Source organism: Acanthochromis polyacanthus, chromosome 11 (genome assembly GCF_021347895.1).
Source record: "Acanthochromis polyacanthus isolate Apoly-LR-REF ecotype Palm Island chromosome 11, KAUST_Apoly_ChrSc, whole genome shotgun sequence".
In the NCBI taxonomy this organism is placed as follows: Eukaryota; Metazoa; Chordata; class Actinopteri; family Pomacentridae; genus Acanthochromis; species Acanthochromis polyacanthus.
In genome coordinates this window covers 7,401,198-7,420,829 of record NC_067123.1, presented here as the reverse complement: position 1 = coordinate 7,420,829, position 19,632 = coordinate 7,401,198, and the positions used below count along the sequence as shown (strand labels likewise).

At 48.3% G+C, this 19,632-nt stretch overlaps 2 protein-coding genes across 7 annotated transcripts in view; both read left to right on the top strand.

Moving 5' to 3' along the window:
- LOC127536126 (hepatic lectin-like) overlaps window positions 1–19,632 on the top strand; it is an 88,403-nt gene that overhangs the window by 32,507 nt on the left and 36,264 nt on the right. The window contains exons 3-4 of one of the 6 annotated variants that reach the window (XM_051955621.1): window positions 8,538–8,615; window positions 8,794–8,856. The exons of 4 other annotated variants lie outside the window; for them this stretch is intronic. In XM_051955621.1, coding sequence (XP_051811581.1) covers window positions 8,538–8,615; window positions 8,794–8,856 — 141 coding nt within the window. The remainder of the gene's footprint in view (window positions 1–8,537; window positions 8,616–8,793; window positions 8,857–19,632) is intronic. One more of the 6 variants, XM_051955623.1, reaches the window with a different exon arrangement.
- LOC127536128 (hepatic lectin-like) lies at window positions 10,542–13,505 on the top strand. Its single transcript, XM_051955634.1, has 7 exons — window positions 10,542–10,581; window positions 10,680–10,745; window positions 11,327–11,449; window positions 12,422–12,499; window positions 12,711–12,862; window positions 12,963–13,087; window positions 13,170–13,505. The coding sequence occupies exons 2-7, from the start codon at window positions 10,718–10,720 to the stop codon at window positions 13,363–13,365; spliced, it is 702 nt and encodes a 233-aa protein (XP_051811594.1). The 5' UTR covers window positions 10,542–10,581; window positions 10,680–10,717; the 3' UTR covers window positions 13,366–13,505.

The window sequence follows — 19,632 nt, the reverse complement described above, 5'->3', positions numbered from 1 at the left end:
GACACTACCAATGTTTTTAGTTTTTGATTTGTGGACTGCGTCTATCTGCATGTCTGCATCATGGCTCCATATGAACCAGGATTGGAACTAAATAATGTCATTGTATGATTCACAAACATGGAGAAGAAAACAGGAACATCAGTGAGAAACTAAAAGCCAGTGAACCACAATGTCCACAGTAATCAGGAGGTATAAAAGGAGTCATAGTACCACTAATCATGGCCGCAGTGGTCGTCCTTCTAAAACGCCTCCACTGACAGTGAACTACTTTCACAATCTAGCAGACGGCAGCTACTTCAGACTTAACACATGGGTTATTAATGGAAATCTGAGTTTCTGTGGAGCTCAGACAGTGTGAAGAGAAGTTCAAAACATTAACCCCTATAGACGGAGGACGAAAAAGACACGCTTCCTGTTTTCAACACAAAACTGTAAGTTGATACAAGCTAAGGAGTTCAGAAAAGAACATTAAAAGAAGCCTGATAAATGTTGAGAGCACATTCTTTGGTCAGATGACACCCAGATACATTTGTTGGGTCCATTTGGTGTGAATCTGACCAGGACTACCACATGGATGGACACTCCTGACAGTGAAGAACAGAGGTGGGATGGTGATGATATGAGATGAGATACTTATAGATGCACCATGAATGTCTGTGGAAAAACCAAAACACTGGAAGATAAAATGACTTCCAGTCTGCAGAACCTCGAAAAAGAGTAATATTCCAGCATGAGGACCATTCAGAGAACAAAATAAGACTTTCTAAAGAAAGAAAAAAAATAAGTGAAACTTGAACCTGGTCAAGTACATCATCTGACTTCAACAGAACACCTTTGGGGTATTTTTAAAAGAAAGGTACGACAACAAACCCCTCCAGCAAAGTCTGAAGAATGGCAGAACAACAAGTTGGTATCCTCCATGTAAAGGAGGACTGAGTCTGTCACTAAAAATAAGGTTGGATGTTCAACAGCATAGTAATGATAATGTTCAGACTTCTGTTGTATTCAGTTACTGCTTTGGGGTCTGTTTTTATAATGTAGAAAATCTAGACTGCTGGTTTTTAATTTGACATACAAATAAGTACCCACTGTTCTTGTCACGTGCTGAGCTGGTGGACCTGAGCAGACAACCACACTACCAGGGCTGGCTGAGTGCAAATGGTTTATTGTTTGGGGTGAAGATGGTGGCTAGGTGGGGGAAAACCAGGGTGTAGGAGCGGGGAGTTCCGGGCAGGAGTGGGGGTTCCAGGCAGGAGTGGGGGTTCCCGGGCAGCCGAACTGAACGAAAGCAGGAGAAAAACAATGTCAAAAAACACGGCAGAACTCAAAACAGAAAATGCTGAAGGCGGCTAGAGAGCAAACCGAACTGCATGGTTCTTTGTTCAATACTCTGGCAGGGAGTGGAAGGTTGAGCCGGTCTTTATTGCAGGGGTGAGTCGTTAGTGAGATGGTTGTCAGCTGCCCGGGAGACGTGGAGAGAGTTGATTGCCTGAGTGGAGTCAGCTGGAGAAGCTCGACTCCACTCAGGCACCGAGCTGTAGGGGAAGGACAGGACAGAGGAGCGGATGGAAAATAGACAGGCCAGGCAGGGCAGAGGAACAGATAAGACAGGCAGGGCAGAGGAGCGGATGAGGGACAGGCAGGGCAGAGGAGCGGATGAGGGACAGGCAGGGCAGAGGAAACAGGAGAGGGGGGAGAAAAGCAGATGGGAAAAGGGATATTTGGGGATGTCAGGTGGGAAGGATGGGGGTGAGAAGGGAGCCCTGACAGCACCCCCCCCTCAATGGGCGCCTCCTGGCGCCCTACGGAGCCAGCCGGGGCGAGAACCCACGGCTACCAAGGGCAGCCAGGAGGCCCAAAGGGGGAAACTTGAAGGGCCCAAAGGGGGAAACTTGAAGGGCCCAAAGGGGGAAACTTGAAGGGCCCAAAGGGGGAAACTTGAAGGGCCCAAAGGGGGAAACTTGAAGGGCCCAAAGGGGGAAACTTGAAGGGCCCAAAGGGGGAAACTTGAAGGGCCCAAAGGGGGAAACTTGAAGGGCCCAAAGGGGGAAACTTGAAGGGCAGGACTGAACTGAGGGCAGGAGTGGGCCTGGACTGAGTGAACTGAGAACAGGGCAGGACGGGGACTGGACTGAGTGAAGGGAAGGGCCGGACTGGACTGAGTGAAGGGAAGGGCCGGACAGAACTAGCAGGGCAGTAGCTCTGGGGGTCGGCCCGAAGGCTCAACTGGCCGAGGATGGATAGGGCGGAGGGTCCGTTCCGGTGGGCGGCCCGGGGGTCGGGCTGGCCGTGGATGGGCAGGACGGAGAGTCCGTTCCGGTGGGCGGCCCGGGGGTCGGGCTGGCCGTGGATGGGCAGGACGGAGAGTCCGTTCCGGTGGGCGGCCCGGGGGTCGGGCTGGCCGTGGATGGGCAGGACGGAGAGTCCGTTCCGGTGGGCGGCCCGGTCGAGGCTGGGCAAGCCAGAGGGTCCGTTCCGGGGGGCGGCCCAGAGGCGGTAGAGGCCAAAGCCGGACGGCCCGAAGGCGGGACAGGTCGAGGCCGGACCGGCCTAAGAGTCCGCTTCGTGGACCGGACTGGTCGAGATAGGACAGGGCGGAAGGCACGCTTCAGAGGGAGGCCTGGAGGCGGGGCCGGCCGAAGCTGGACTCGCCGGAGGGTCCTCCTCTGAGGACGGCCTAGGGACCGGACAGACATGCGGGGCCGCTCCGGCGGACGGCCCAGGGACTGGGCAGGTAGGGACCGGACAGACAGGCGGGGCCGCTCCGGCGGACGGCTCCGGGACCGGACAGGGCAGAGGGGCCGCTCCGGCGGACGGCCCCGTGGGTCCTCCGGGGGCGGAGCCAGGTCCGGTGGGTCCTCCGGGGGCGGAGCCAGGTCCGGTGGGTCCTCCGGGGGCAGGACCGAACACTGGGCCAGGGCCCCCTCCGGGGGCGGCGCAGGATCCAGGGGCCCCTCCGGGGGCGGCGCAGGATGGGAGGCGCAAAACGTCTTCCTGGACTCGGGGAGGACCTTAATCCCTTTTAAGGTTGCCGAGGTTGCAGGGAGCGGAGGCGGGGCGTCGACGGCCTCCTCGGGGAGCGGAGGCGGAGCGTCGTCGACCTCCTCGGGGAGCGGAGGCGGAGCGTCGTCGACCTCCTCGGGGAGCGGAGGCGGAGCGTCGTCGACCTCCTCGGGGAACTGGGGGCGGAACAGGAGCCGGGGACTGGAGCCCCTCCGGGGGCGGAACAGGAGCTGGGGACAGGAGCCGGAGCCGGGAGCCCCTCCGGGGGCGGAGCCGGGAGCCCCTCCGGGGGCGGAGCAGGGTCCAGGGGCGGGTCTGGAGGGGAGGCCTTAAGCCTTTCGACGGCAGCCGAAATCCTGGGGGCCGGAGGCGGTGCGTCGACCTCCGCGGGAGCCGGAGGCGGTGCGTCGACCTCCGCGGGAGCCGGAGGCGGTGCGTCGACCTCCGCGGGAGCCGGAGGCGGTGCGTCGACCTCCGCGGGAGCCGGAGGCGGGTGGCTGCCATGGGGGAGTGTGATGGAGCTGTCCAGGAAGTCCAGTATTTCCTGGGGTAGGCGGCAGGTTAGCTCGGGCCTCTGGGCAGCTAACCTGCGCGCCAAGACTACTGTGCTCTCCTTCCCAGACTCCTTCCACTCCCACCAGAGGTCGCTTACAGCATAAAAAAAAAAAACGCTGTTCTCCTTGCAGGAAAAGAAAAAAAACATAGCACGAACCTGCATCCTGGGTCGGCACCTGGCTCGGGGGTACCGAGGTCGGGGTCGGGGTCCGGTTCTGGGGAGCAGAGGTCGGGGTCGGGGTCCGGTTCTGGGGAGCAGAGGTCGGGGTCCGGTTCTGGGGAGCAGAGGTCGGGGTCCGGTTCTGGGGAGCAGGGGTCAGAAAGATGGCTCCCGTGTGGACTGGAGACGGAGGGCTGGAGTCATTCACTGACATGGTGGCTGGGAACTAAACAGGGGCTCCAACAAAATTAACAGGGGGGTATACTGGGCTTGACCGGATTTAAACAAAAGCAGAGTTACTCACAGGACTGACGGTGACCAGACGAGGAGCAGAGCAGAGGGATTCCAACTACGGGGACGGCGAGGGCTGTGGAGGGGAGAGGATGGGTCCAACCCCGGTAGTGGGCTCTCTGGGTCCGTTTGTGGCCAGAGTATTCTGTCACGCGCTGAGCTGGTGGACCTGAGCAGACAACCACACTACCAGGGCTGGCTGAGTGCAAATGGTTTATTGTTTGGGGTGAAGATGGTGGCTAGGTGGGGGAAAACCAGGGTGTAGGAGCGGGGAGTTCCGGGCAGGAGTGGGGGGTCCAGGCGGGAGTGGGGGGTCCAGGCGGGAGTGGGGGGTCCAGGCGGGAGTGGGGGGTCCAGGCGGGAGTGGGGGGTCCAGGCGGGAGTGGGGGTTCCCGGGCAGCCGAACTGAACGAAAGCAGGAGAAAAACAATGTCAAAAAAACACGGCAGAACTCAAAACAGAAAATGCTGAAGGCGGCTAGAGAGCAAACCGAACTGCATGGTTCTTTGTTCAATACTCTGGCAGGGAGTGGAAGGTTGAGCCGGTCTTTATTGCAGGGGTGAGTCGTTAGTGAGATGGTTGTCAGCTGCCCGGGAGACGTGGAGAGAGTTGATTGCCTGAGTGGAGTCAGCTGGAGAAGCTCGACTCCACTCAGGCACCGAGCTGTAGGGGAAGGACAGGACAGAGGAGCGGATGGAAAATAGACAGGCCAGGCAGGGCAGAGGAACAGATAAGACAGGCAGGGCAGAGGAGCGGATGAGGGACAGGCAGGGCAGAGGAAACAGGAGAGGGGGGAGAAAAGCAGATGGGAAAAGGGATATTTGGGGATGTCAGGTGGGAAGGATGGGGGTGAGGAGGGAGCCCTGACAGCACCCCCCCTCAATGGGCGCCTCCTGGCGCCCTACGGAGCCAGCCGGGGCGAGAACCCACGGCTACCAAGGGCAGCCAGGAGGCCCCAAAGGGGGAAACTTGAAGGCCCAAAGGGGGAAACTTGAAGGGCCCAAAGGGGGAAACTTGAAGGGCCCAAAGGGGGAAACTTGAAGGGCCCAAAGGGGGAAACTTGAAGGGCCCAAAGGGGGAAACTTGAAGGGCCCAAAGGGGGAAACTTGAAGGGCCCAAAGGGGGAAACTTGAAGGGCCCAAAGGGGGAAACTTGGGAGTGGGCAGGACTGAACTGAGGGCAGGAGTGGGCCTGGACTGAGTGAACTGAGAACAGGGCAGGACGGGGGACTGGACTGAGTGAAGGGAAGGGCCGGACTGGACTGAGTGAAGGGAAGGGCCGGACAGAACTAGCAGGGCAGTAGCTCTGGGGGTCGGCCCGAAGGCTCAACTGGCCGAGGATGGATAGGGCGGAGGGTCCGCTCCGGAGGACGGACCGTGGGCCGGACTGGCTGGGGATGGACAGGATGGAGAGTCCGTTCCGGTGGGCGGCCCGGGGGTCGGGCTGGCCGTGGATGGGCAGGACGGAGAGTCCGTTCCGGTGGGCGGCCCGGGGGTCGGGCTGGCCGTGGATGGGCAGGACGGAGAGTCCGTTCCGGTGGGCGGCCCGGTCGAGGCTGGGCAAGCCAGAGGGTCCGTTCCGGGGGGCGGCCCAGAGGCGGTAGAGGCCAAAGCCGGACGGCCCGAAGGCGGGACAGGTCGAGGCCGGACCGGCCTAAGAGTCCGCTTCGTGGACCGGACTGGTCGAGATAGGACAGGGCGGAAGGCACGCTTCAGAGGGAGGCCTGGAGGCGGGGCCGGCCGAAGCTGGACTCGCCGGAGGGTCCTCCTCTGAGGACGGCCTAGGGACCGGACAGACATGCGGGGCCGCTCCGGCGGACGGCCCAGGGACTGGGCAGGTAGGGACCGGACAGACAGGCGGGGCCGCTCCGGCGGACGGCTCCGGGACCGGACAGGGCAGAGGGGCCGCTCCGGCGGACGGCCCCGTGGGTCCTCCGGGGGCGGAGCCAGGTCCGGTGGGTCCTCCGGGGGCAGGACCGAACACTGGGCCAGGGCCCCCTCCGGGGGCGGCGCAGGATCCAGGGGCCCCTCCGGGGGCGGCGCAGGATGGGAGGCGCAAAACGTCTTCCTGGACTCGGGGAGGACCTTAATCCCTTTTAAGGTTGCCGAGATTGCAGGGAGCAGAGGCGGGGCGTCGACGGCCTCCTCGGGGAGCGGAGGCGGAGCGTCGTCGACCTCCTCGGGGAGCGGAGGCGGAGCGTCGTCGACCTCCTCGGGGAACTGGGGGCGGAACAGGAGCCGGGGACTGGAGCCCCTCCGGGGGCGGAACAGGAGCCGGGGACGGGAGCCCCTCCGGGGGCGGAGCCGGGAGCCCCTCCGGGGGCGGAGCAGGGTCCAGGGGCGGGTCTGGAGGGGAGGCCTTAAGCCTTTCGACGGCAGCCGAAATCCTGGGGGCCGGAGGCGGTGCGTCGACCTCCGCGGGAGCCGGAGGCGGTGCGTCGACCTCCGCGGGAGCCGGAGGCGGTGCGTCGACCTCCGCGGGAGCCGGAGGCGGTGCGTCGACCTCCGCGGGAACTGGAGGCGGGTGGCTGCCATGGGGGAGTGTGATGGAGCTGTCCAGGAAGTCCAGTATTTCCTGGGGTAGGCGGCAGGTTAGCTCGGGCCTCTGGGCAGCTAACCTGCGCGCCAAGACTACTGTGCTCTCCTTCCCAGACTCCTTCCACTCCCACCAGAGGTCGCTTACAGCATAAAAAAAAAAAACGCTGTTCTCCTTGCAGGAAAAGAAAAAAAACATAGCACGAACCTGCATCCTGGTCGGCACCTGGCTCGGGGGTACCGAGGTCGGGGTCGGGGTCCGGTTCTGGGGAGCAGAGGTCGGGGTCGGGGTCCGGTTCTGGGGAGCAGAGGTCGGGTCGGGTTCTGGGGAGCAGAGGTCGGGGTCGGGTTCTGGGGAGCAGAGGTCGGGGTCGGGGTCCGGTTCTGGGAGCAGAGGTCGGGGTCGGGGTCCGGTTCTGGGGAGCAGAGGTCGGGGTCGGGGTCCGGTTCTGGGGAGCAGAGGTCGGGGTCGGGGTCCGGTTCTGGGGAGCAGGGGTCAGAAAGATGGCTCCCGTGTGGACTGGAGACGGAGGGCTGGAGTCATTCACTGACATGGTGGCTGGGAACTAAACAGGGGCTCCAACAAAATTAACAGGGGGGTATACTGGGCTTGACCGGATTTAAACAAAAGCAGAGTTACTCACAGGACTGACGGTGACCAGACGAGGAGCAGAGCAGAGGGATTCCAACTACGGGGACGGCGAGGGCTGTGGAGGGGAGAGGATGGGTCCAACCCCGGTAGTGGGCTCTCTGGGTCCGTTTGTGGCCAGAGTATTCTGTCACGCGCTGAGCTGGTGGACCTGAGCAGACAACCACACTACCAGGGCTGGCTGAGTGCAAATGGTTTATTGTTTGGGGTGAAGATGGTGGCTAGGTGGGGGAAAACCAGGGTGTAGGAGCGGGGAGTTCCGGGCAGGAGTGGGGGGTCCAGGCGGGAGTGGGGGGTCCAGGCGGGAGTGGGGGGTCCAGGCGGGAGTGGGGGGTCCAGGGCGGGAGTGGGGGGTCCAGGCGGGAGTGGGGGTCCAGGCGGGAGTGGGGGGTCCAGGCGGAGTGGGGGATCCAGGCGGGAGTGGGGGTTCCAGGCGGGAGTGGGGGATCCAGGCGGGAGTGGGGGTTCCAGGCGGGAGTGGGGGTTCCAGGCGGGAGTGGGGGTTCCAGGCGGGAGTGGGGGTTCCAGGCGGGAGTGGGGGTTCCAGGCGGGAGTGGGGGTTCCAGGCAGGAGTGGGGGTCCAGGCAGGAGTGGGGGTTCCAGGCAGGAGTGGGGGTTCCCGGGCAGCCGAACTGAACGAAAGCAGGAGAAAAACAATGTCAAAAAAACACGGCAGAACTCAAAACAGAAAATGCTGAAGGCGGCTAGAGAGCAAACCGAACTGCATGGTTCTTTGTTCAATACTCTGGCAGGGAGTGGAAGGTTGAGCCGGTCTTTATTGCAGGGGTGAGTCGTTAGTGAGATGGTTGTCAGCTGCCCGGGAGACGTGGAGAGAGTTGATTGCCTGAGTGGAGTCAGCTGGAGAAGCTCGACTCCACTCAGGCACCGAGCTGTAGGGGAAGGACAGGACAGAGGAGCGGATGGAAAATAGACAGGCCAGGCAGGGCAGAGGAACAGATAAGACAGGTGGGCAGAGGAGTGGATGAGGGACAGGCAGGGCAGAGGAGCGGATGAGGGACAGGCAGGGCAGAGAAAACAGGAGAGGGGGAGAAAAGCAGATGGGAAAAGGGATATTTGGGGATGTCAGGTGGGAAGGATGGGGGTGAGGAGGGAGCCCTGACAGTTCTACTTAGAACTGATGCAATTCCTGTGAGGTGAAATGATTTCAAAACCTCTGATATTGATGTTGTCCCAGTGTACTCCACTACAACTGATATATTTTAATTCTTTAGAGCTTTTGCTATGAAAAATCTGAACAGATCACAAAATCACTGTTTATCCCATTTTAGTGAGACACAATCTGAGACTGACTGATTTCTTGTTTGCTTTGTTGTTTTTATTTCAGCGTTTGACAACAAAAGAACCAAGGAAGAGCTCAAAAGTCTCAAAATGGAGTTGGAAACTTTAAATAAGAGTCTGTCAGGTGAGGATTTAATACAACAGTGCTGCAATGCTGGAGAAACTTGGATTGTTTCTGACTTTCTTCAGAGTGATTCAGTTTAATGACACACTGCTGATGTTAACATTCAACCTTCCTTCGTGATTCTTCTCAACTTTTTTGATGATAAATGACTGATCAGATGTTTTAATTTCAATCATAGCAGAAACCAAACCAAGCAGCACTGTGCAGCCCACATGTCCACCACCTCCTACAGTGGGATCATGTAAGTCATGGATTTGTCTTAAATTAGTGTCTTCTAATAATGATGACTGAATAACTGACTGATGCTTTAAGTTAAACTGTAACTGCTGCACAGAAGAAGCCTCCTGATGCCTCCAAATCACACAAACATCAACAGTTTGTTCTGTAATCTCTTCAAAGATGAGCCATGTCCAAAATGTGAAGCAGGCTGGGAGCATCATGGAGGAAAGTGTTATCACTTCACCACCAATAAATCATCCTGGGAAGAGAGCAGATGTTTCTGTCAAAGTCAAGGAGGAGATCTGGTGAAGATAGACAGCAGGGATGAGCAGGTAGAAACTCTGCTGCATTCTCATGTATATTATCACAACTTTATGTTTCACCATCTCAGCCTGGAAAAGTCTCACAACTTTCATCAACTTTCCTGTTCAGACTTTCCTGGAGAGCCGACTGAGAGACTTGATGGAAGAAGCTGAGGACAGGTTCTGGATCGGCCTGACCGACTCAAAAGAAGAAGACATATGGTTGTGGGTGGACGGCTCACTGCTGGATGAAAGGTTTGATTCTCATCAAAACATTCTGGTCCATTTCCAAAATCAAAACCGCCGAGATTTACTGAATCTGTTCTTCTTCTGTTAGGTTGAAGTTTTGGAGCTACAAGGAGCCAGACAACTGGAAAGAAAAAGATCCTGATGGAGAGGATTGTGTGAGGATGGGGGAGAAAGCTGGAGCTCATGACCTGAAGTGTTGGTTTGACCACTCGTGCAAAAATTCTCAAAGGAGTATTTGTGAGAAACCAGAAAAAACTGGCCAGCGTTCATATGTTTGTGTCTAAAGTTCACTTCAGGTTTAGAAACAATCTGAGTACAGGATACAGAAGGTGGAGCGATGCTGTTTTAATAAAGCTAAAGTCACAAACATTTAAAGATTCCCTGCAGACTTGTTCAAAGACAAAATAAAGCTCTTCTTGCTGAACTCTGTCTGTCTGAGACTTCTTTTTATCTGCTGTATTTAAAGGTCCAGTGTGTCGGATTTACAAGAATCTATTGACAGAAACGGAACATAATATTCAGAATTGTGGTTTCATCGGTTTGAAGTCACTTCAAAATAACAGTAGTTGTGTTTTTATGAGCTCAGAATGAGTTTTTTATATTTCCAGAAGGAGCAGCTCATGACATGATCAACCACCATGTTTCTGCAGGAGCCCAGAGAGGACAAACCAAACACCAGCTTCTATGTTTGGAAGAGGAGGGTGAGCTGAGAGGTCTTCAGATGGTTGTAATCTACCATCTCACCACTAGATGGCACTAAATCCTGAACAATGCATCTTAGATTGAACTGCTGAACCTCCATCTGTGGACAGACTGACACAAAACTAATAATAAAGTCTCTTAATTTAGTAAAAACATCTGTTATCAATTACAGTCATCTAATCTGTGGATTAAACCATAATTAGTTGGAACAAAATGATCATGTCAGACTGACATTTATTATCAATTAAATGAATTAAAGATTTCAATAAATTAGACAAAAACAGATCAGCAAATAATCTGTGAGCTCATAGTTACAGAATAGAAATGACTAATTTGACTCAAGTAAAGAAAAAAACAGACTGTAGATAAAGCGTCCTCCTCATCCTTAAATGCAACCGGAAGGTTTGTTTTCTATAGAAAATTGTGAAACATTAAGGTGTTGCTCATCATTTCTTCATGAAACGCCTGAAGAGACGATTGAGGAAATATCTATGGTGAGCCTCAGTACTTTTGTTCCAGAAATAGCTAAAAACACGACAAATTTGTGTTTTACAAGATGAATATGTGCAGAATATTTGTTTTCGTGTTGCAGAGACAGTTTGATCAACTGAAGGGTGAAGTCTGGACACAATGATCCGACCACAGAGAGACACTGAAGGTAGGAACTTTAAATGAACTGGAGGCTGAAGAACAGGGAGCTTCAGCCACAACTGAATTTCAACATTTATTTACTGCAGTAAAACATTATCTGCAGAAAAAAAAAGGAAAATCAACAGACTTAAGACTCCTTTATAAAAGTAGATTCAGAAAATAAGACTGATTAAAATAAAGGCAATCAAGCACGTTATTATGTGTTTGAAATAAGACCAAAGTAGAAAAAAGAGGAACTGACCATAAAACAGAAGATGTTTAAACATGTCGGTATCTGAACCAGTAGGCGTGACGTTTCCTGTTGGTCTAATTCAGATACACACTTCCTACAGTGACAAACTGTTTATTGGCTATAAGTGGACAATAACACCTAAATTCTCCTGTATCTTCACACAACGACACTACCAGTTATTATCAGGTGAAATCAGCAGTGTGACAGTACAGGATATCAACATTTAAAATCCAGAATTGCTGCTAAAACTACAGATAAAGTGTGATTCATGTGGGTTTCTCCTGTTCTGTTGACATGTTGTGCTATCTACTTTAACATACAGCTGTTCATGTGTTTCTCCTCTAAATGTTGGTCAGATGAAGCTGCTGAGTCTCGTCCTGTCAGATCCAACACAGCATCAAAGTTGACATCAGAAAGAGTGATTCTGCTGCTTCTCTCGGCCCTGCTTGCTGCTGCTCTCATTGTCATTTACCGTCTCTGTGAGTTTCTATGCATTCATTCATGTACTTTTACCTAAAACAAGGTGAACCATGGCTCCAGTCTCAGGTCTCTGTACTCTGGACCTCTGAGTGTTTGGCTGCATCCTTTCCTCCATTCTGATTAATCTCAGTGGTGCTGAGCAGCGGTTCTATAGCATGATGCTGCCACCACCATGCTCAACTGTGGTGATGGTGTTCCTCCTTTCATTCAATATACTTTTAGGGTTATTCTGTTTCAGTTCATCATTTGCATTCTGCTTGAAACTTTTGGTTTTATCATAAACTACAGACATTTCTAATGTTTTCTATGAAATTTTGGATTAATGTATCCAAATACTGTCTGAGCATATTTTTCTCAAAATTTGAAATATGACGCTGTTTAAACGTCAATATCTCAGGAACTACTAAAGACTAAAGTATGACATGTTAACTGTTATTTATCATCATGTCATTGATTTAGAATCTGCAGTTTTCATTGAAATACGAAAAAAATGTAAGCTGTCATAAAAATCTCCATCTTTGAGTATAAATTAACAAAAATATTTACATTACAATGCAACAAACAACTACTGATATTTTCCCAACCATATGTAGTTGCAGGTCACACAAAGGAAAACAATATAGAATATAAAGTACTTTTTACCATTTTGAAACTTCAGAATTCTGTTCTACTTAGATTATCTACCAATACTTTTGTTTTCGTGCTGCCTGTCGTACTCAATCAGTTACTAAAGTTAAAAAAATATAACCTTTCATTTTTGTGACCAGTTATGCCATATTCATAAGAATTTCATTTTGTTTCAGATTATTGTGACATGCAGCTACATGTGGTTCAGAAAATATCACTAGCTGTTATAAAATCATGAAAAATGTGATGCAGCTCACAACTTTTATTGTGTGTCCCATTTTAGTGAGACAGGATCTGAAACTGATGGATTTGTATCTTTTCTGTTTTTTCAATTTTCAAATCAGCATTTGAAAACATCAGAATCAACCAGAAGTTGGAAAGTCTCCAAATGAAGTTCAAAGCTGTAAATCAGAGTCTCTCAGGTGAGGATTTAAACCAACAGCACTGAAATGTTGGACAGATTTGGATTGTTTCTAATCTTTAGTGTCATTTACAGTTACGATTTTTTTTTTTTTTTTTTTTGGTTGGTAAAAAACAGACAATTGATGTGTGACTGACAGAAATCAAATGTTTTTATCCTTGCATTAACTACTCCAAATCACATAGAATTTTTTTTCGGTAATCTCTTCAAAGATGAGCCATGTCCAAAATGTGAAGCAGGCTGGGAGCATCATGGAGGAAAGTGTTATAACTTCACCACCAATAAATCATCCTGGGAAGAGAGCAGATGTTTCTGCCAAAGTCAAGGAGGAGATCTGGTGAAGATAGACAGCAGGGATGAGCAGGTAGAAACTCTGCTGCATTCTCATGTATATTATCACAACTTTATGTTTCATCATCTCAGCCTGGAAAAGTCTCACAACTTTCATTAACTTTCCTGTTCAGAGTTTCCTGGAGAGACGACTGAGAGACGTAATGGAAGAAGATCAGGACAAGTTCTGGATCGGCCTGACCGACTCAAAAGAAGAAGGCAGATGGTTGTGGGTGGACGGCTCACTGCTGGATGAAAGGTTTGATTCTCATCAAAACATTTTGGTCCATTTCTAAAATCAAAACCACCGAGATTTATTGAATCTGTTCTTCTTCTGTTAGGTTGACGTTTTGGAACCACCGGGAGCCAGACAACTGGAACGGCGATGATGCCAATGGAGAGGATTGTGTGAGGATGGGGGAGAAAGCTGGAGCTCATGACCTGAAGTGTTGGTTTGACCAATCCTGCAAAAATCCTCAGAGAAGTATTTGTGAGAAACCTGAAAAAAATGGCCAGCGTTCATATGTTTGTGTCTAAAGTTCACTTCAGGTTTAGAGACAATCTGAGTACAGGACACAGAAGGTGGAGCGATGCTGTTTTAATAAAGCTAAAGTCACAAACATTTAAAGATTCCCTGCAGACTTGTTCAAAGACAAAATAAAACTCTTCTTGCTGAACTCTGTCTGTCTGAGACTTCTTTTTATCTGCTGTATTTAAAGGTCCAGTGTGTCGGATTTACAAGGATCTATTGACAGAAATGGAACATAATATTCAGAATTGTGGTTCCATTGGTTTAAAGTCACTTCAAAATTACAATAGTTGTGTTTTTATGAGCTCAGAATAATTTCTTTATATTTTCAGAAGGAGCAGCTCATGACATGATCAACCACCATGTTTCTGCAGGAGCCCAGAGAGGACAAACCAAGCACCAGCTTCTACGTGTTTGGAAGAGGAGGATGAGCTCATAGACATAATAAAGTGTAGACGCCGCTCGGGGTGCTGTGCAGCGAGAAATACGGTCGCCATCTTGGTCCGGTCACCCGCTCCACTCAGCGCTGTTTGACAGCGCATTTAATCCATCTTAACTCTGAATATTAAACTGATTTTCACATGTTTTTTATTTTTATATTTTTGCTGCAAACATCATACATGTAGCTATGATACAGGACAAATGGTTCGGCGTATTTTAATATCCATAGTGGGAATAATAGATAATAATAATTATAATAATAGGTAATAGAATATTCTGATATTAAGCTCGACTGTAGACAGGTATTTTGCAAACACTGTAAACACACACACACTAATATATGTTAGAGAAGCAGATAATGGCAGTAAAGTCAATTATTTTAATAATTTGAAGAGACAATATATGATTACGCTATATATACATATATAAACAAAATACTGACTAATGAACACATTAGTCAGTTTTCTGATATATTGATTATATTGATACTCCATACATGATTTATATATGTAGTATGATTTTATCTGATATATAACCTTTATCTATTATAGCCTATATACATGTGAATGATGTTGATACTTCATCTATGATTTATATATATTCATTTTCTCTGATATATAACTTCTATCTATTGTTTTATACAGAAATATGTGTTCATTAGTCAGTTATATTAAAATACGCCAAACCATTTGTCCTCTATCATAGCTACATGTATGACGTTTGCAGCAAAAAAATAAAAAATAAAAAACGCGTGAAAATCAGTTTAATATTCAGAGTTAAGATGGATTAAATGCATTATGGAGGATGTTTTTTTTGTTTAATTTGTCTGATTCACATCAAATGAATATACTGACCTTTAGTGGACTTGTATGTATGGTCTCTAAAAGAATAAAAAAATATATAAAATAATTGTGGACATGGCAGGACCTGAAAAACATCAGCCAATCAACGCGCTCGGACCGAAGCGTTTGCTTTGCTCCCTTTCCTGTCAATCAAAAATCTTCCGGCTCAGGCCTAGTTACGTAGATTACGTACGCCTTGGACTTACGTGTTTTCTGTATGTGTTGCTTTGGTATAGCTTCGTAGTTAGCTGGCGACTTGTTTTGCTCATCTTTTTTGACATAATGGCAGATAAAGATCCAGGGGGACCCAGCCGTAAAAGACAACTTCACGAGTGCTACGCAAGTTTCTGGAGGGGGGCGTTTCTTCGTAAATGTTAAGAGGGGGGAGGTTAGAGGGGGGGGGGGTGAGGGAGAGGTTGTATGTGCACATGCGCATGCTACGTTCAAAGTCGTAGGAAATTAAATATCCTCTCATGCCTTTAAATGCGCTGTCAAACAGCGCTGAGTGGAGCGGGTGACTGGACCAAGATGGCGGCCCCACTTCTCATCAGCCCCAATAGGCAGGAGCGGTCGATGCGGCGTCCACTCTTTATATACGTCCATGGGTGAGCTGAGAGGTCTTCAGATGGTTGTAATCTACCATCTCACCACTAGATGGCACTAAATCCTGAACAATGCATTTTAAAGTGAACTGTTGAACCTCCATCTGTGGTCAGACTGAGACAAAACTAATAATAAAATCTCTTAATTCAGTAAAAAACATCTGTTATCAATCACAGTCATCTAATCTGTACATTAAACCATAATTAGTTGTTCTGCTTTGACAAAATTATTATGTTGAACTCAAATTTAAAATGAGATAACAGCCTGAACATGAAAAAAGACATCAATAAACTCACATTTTTAAGTGGAATTGAGCTTGAAAGAGCAGTTTCTTGAAAAATGAAGGTGTCAAGTACAAATCACATGCTTAATACTTTTAATTAGCACTATACTGTACACATGGATAAATTATTCAATGAGGAAAACTACCTATGAAATGAAATAAGCTTTGAACAAACTGGATAAAAACTGACTAACATATAATCTGTGACCTCACTGTTACAGAATATAAATGATCAGTTTGTTTCAGGTTAAGAAAAAAGCAGAGCCAGACAGCAGATAAAATCTCTTCCTCATCCTTTAAACTCAACAGGAAGGTTTGTTCATCCATCCATTCTCTATACACCGCTTTATCCTCACTAAGGTTGCCAGGGGGTGCTGGAGTCTATCCCAGCTGACTCGGGTGAAGGCAGGGGACACCCTGGACAGGTCACCAGTCTGTTGCAGGGCTACATATACAAACAAACAATCACAATTACATTCACACCTATGGGCAATTTAGAGTTATCAATTAACCTCAGCATATTTTTGGACTGTGGGAGGAAGCCGGAGTACCCGGAGAAAACCCACGCATGCACAGGGAGAACATGCAAACTCCATGCAGGGAGATCCCAGGCTCAGGCCAGGACTCGAACCAGGGATCTTCTTGCTGCAAGGTGAAAGTGCTAACCACTGTGCAGCCCAGGAAGGTTTGTGTTTTATGGACAGGGCCGGCCCTAGACCATCAGGTGCCCTCGGCGAAAATGTTCAATGACGCCCCCCGTCCCTCTCTTAATAGATGGGTTAACACATCTCAACACATTTAAAATTTCTTGTCTTTTTTCTTTATTTCTTACAATATTATTATTTTAAACAATATGTACAATTACACACACACACATACACACACGTGTGTGTCTTGCTATCATTGTGGGGACATACCATTGACTCCCATTCATATCAAACCCCTAACCCTTACCTTAACCAAACCCTAACCCTAACCAAAACAATGCCTAACCCTAAAGAAAGGTTTTTGCACTTTTACTTTTTTCAGTAACAACAACATGGCCAAGAAAACACTGTTTAAACTTGTGGGGACCGAAATGAGGTCCCCACAAGTGATATTGTTTTCGGTTTTCCTAGTTGTGGGGACATTTGGTCCCCACAATATAGCAAAAACATGGGCGCACACGCACACACACACACACACACACACACACACACACACACACACACACACACACACGATTTAACACTTACAAGTCTACTGCAAAAGTCCTCCTGGCAGGGGAAAAAGTTGTGTAAAACCAACAGCTATGATAAATGCAAAAAAAAACAAAAAAGAAAACACAGTGCACACATCATAATGACGATTTGAAATATAATAAAATAAATAATTCACATCCAAGTCAAGTGCAAATGTCCTCCTGGCAGGGGGAAAAAGTTGTGCAAATCCAACAACTATGTAAAACAATGCTTTACAAATAAATTAAATAAAACTGTTACAATAAAATCTGTTCAAGGAGGTTTCTCAATTCAAACATAGTTATGCAATAGTCCTACTTCTTGTCATCAAAAAGGATATACAAAATGAAGCAAAGTGATCCAAAACTATAAAATAGCACTCCCATTTTCTCCAGTGTTCATGTTTAAAACTTCACATGTCTCGACTTACGAGCTGCAAAGGCATCTATAGTTTTATCATATGAAATCTGTCTGGATATGTCCCGATTAATGCTCATAATTGCAAGTCCATTAAGGTGCTCTTGTGACATTGTAGATCTCAAATAATTTTTCATCAGCTTAAGCTTGGAGAAGCTTCTCTCTGTAGATGCCACAGTCACAGGAGTAGTGACACCAATTCTCAATGCCAGCCACATGTTTGGGTACACCTCTTTCAGGTCTTTCTCCTCTAGAAAAACTAGAAGATCCAAAGCAGTCATCTTTTGTTTTGGTCATTGTGGAAAAGACTGCATTTCCACAATCAATTCCTCAGCATTCAAGTCTGCTTGATCTCCAGATGTGAGACTTTTACACAAGTCTTTGGCCTGCTTTTCAAGCTCACCAGCTGGCATACCAGGGAAGTTGGTGAGAATGGGTTAGGGTTCTCCTTTCAGAATTTTAACAGACAACAAACTGACCATCATCTGTGACCTCACCGTTACAGAAAAGAAATGACTCGTTTGTCTCAGATAAAGAAAAGAAGGAGGAAAAGTCTCTAGATGAAGCCTCCTCCTCATCCTTTACACTCAACAGGAAGTTGTTTTTTTTTTAACAGAAAGGTGTCAAACAGCATTTCTTCATGAGACAAACAAAGAGACAAGTGAGGAAACATCTACGGTGAGCCTCGATGCTTTTCTGTCGACCAAATGCTCTGGAAATAGCTAAACGTCCTACAAAACAGGTGTTTTTGAAGATTAACATATGAGGTACACACGTGGACAAAATTGTTGGTACCCCTCAGTTAAAGAAGGAAAAACCCACAATTCTCACTGAAATCACTTGAAACTCACAAAAGTAACAATAATAAAAATTTATTGAAAATTAAATAATCAAAATCAGCCATCACTTTTGAATTGTTGATTAACATAATTATTTAAAAAAACAAACTAATGAAATAGGGCTGGACAAAAATGATGGTACCCATAACTTAATATTTTGTTGCACAACCTTTTGAGGCAATCACTGCAATTAAACGATTTCTGTATTTGTCAATGAGCGTTCTGCAGCTGTCAACAGGTATTTTGGCCCACTCCTCATGAGCAAACAGCTCCAGTTGTCTCAGGTTTGATGGGTGTCTTCTCCAAATGGCATGTTTCAGCTCCTTCCACATATGTTCAATGGGATTCAGATCTGGGCTCATAGAAGGCCACTTTAGAATAGTCCAACGCTTTTCTCTCAGCCATTCTTGGGTGTTTTTGGCTGTGTGTTTTGGATCGTTGTCCTGTTGGAAGACCCATGACCTGCGACTGAGACCAAGCTTTCTGACACGAGGCAGCACATTTCTCTCCAGAATGCCTTGATAGTCTTCAGATTTCATCGTACCTTGCACACTTTCAAGACACCCTGTGCCAGATGCAGCAAAGCAGCCCCAAAACATTACTGAGCCTCCTCCATGTTTCACCGTAGGGACAGTGTTCTTTTCTTCGTATGCTTGGTTTTTGAGTCTATGAACATAGAGTTGATGTGCCTTACCAAAAAGCTCCAGTTTGGTCTCATCTGTCCAAAGGACATTCTCCCAGAAGCTTTGTGACTTGTCAACATGCATTTTTGCAAATTCCAGTCTGGCTTTTTTATGAGTTTTTTTCAGCAGTGGTGTCCTCCTTGGTCGTCTCCCATGAAGTCCACTTTGGCTCAAACAACGACGAATGGTGCGATCTGACACTGATGTACCTTGGCCTTGGAGTTCACCTTTAATTTCTTTGGAGGTTGCTCTGGGCTCTTTGGATACAATTCCAACGATCCGTCTCTTCAATTTGTCATCAATTTTCCTCTTGCGGCCACGTCCAGGGAGGTTGGCTACTGTCCCGTGGGTCTTGAACTTCTGAATAATATGAGCCACTGTTGTCACAGGAACTTCAAGCTGTTTAGAGATGGTCTTATAGCCTTTACCTTTAAGATGTTTGTCTATCATTTTTTTTCGGATGTCCTGGGACAATTCTCTCCTTCGCTTTCTGTTGTCCATGTTCAGTGTGGTACACACCTTTTCACCAAACAGCAGGGTGACTACTTGTCTCCCTTTAAATAGGCAGACTGACTGATTATGAGTTTGGAAACACCTGTGATGTCAATTAAATGACACACCTGAGTTAATCATGTCACTCTGGTCAAATAGTTTTCAATCTTTTATAGAGGTACCATCATTTTTGTCCAGGCCTGTTTCATTAGTTTGTTTTTTTAAATAATTATGTTAATCAACAATTCAAAAGTAATGGCTGTTTTTGATTATTTAATTTTCAATAAATTTTTATTTATTGTTACTTTTGTGAGTTTCAAGTGATTTCAGTGAGAATTGTGGGTTTTTCCTTCTTTAACTGAGGGGTACCAACAATTTTGTCCATGTGTGTATATATGATTTTGTGTTGCAGAGACAGTTTGATCAACTGAAGGGTGAAGTCTGGACACAATGAT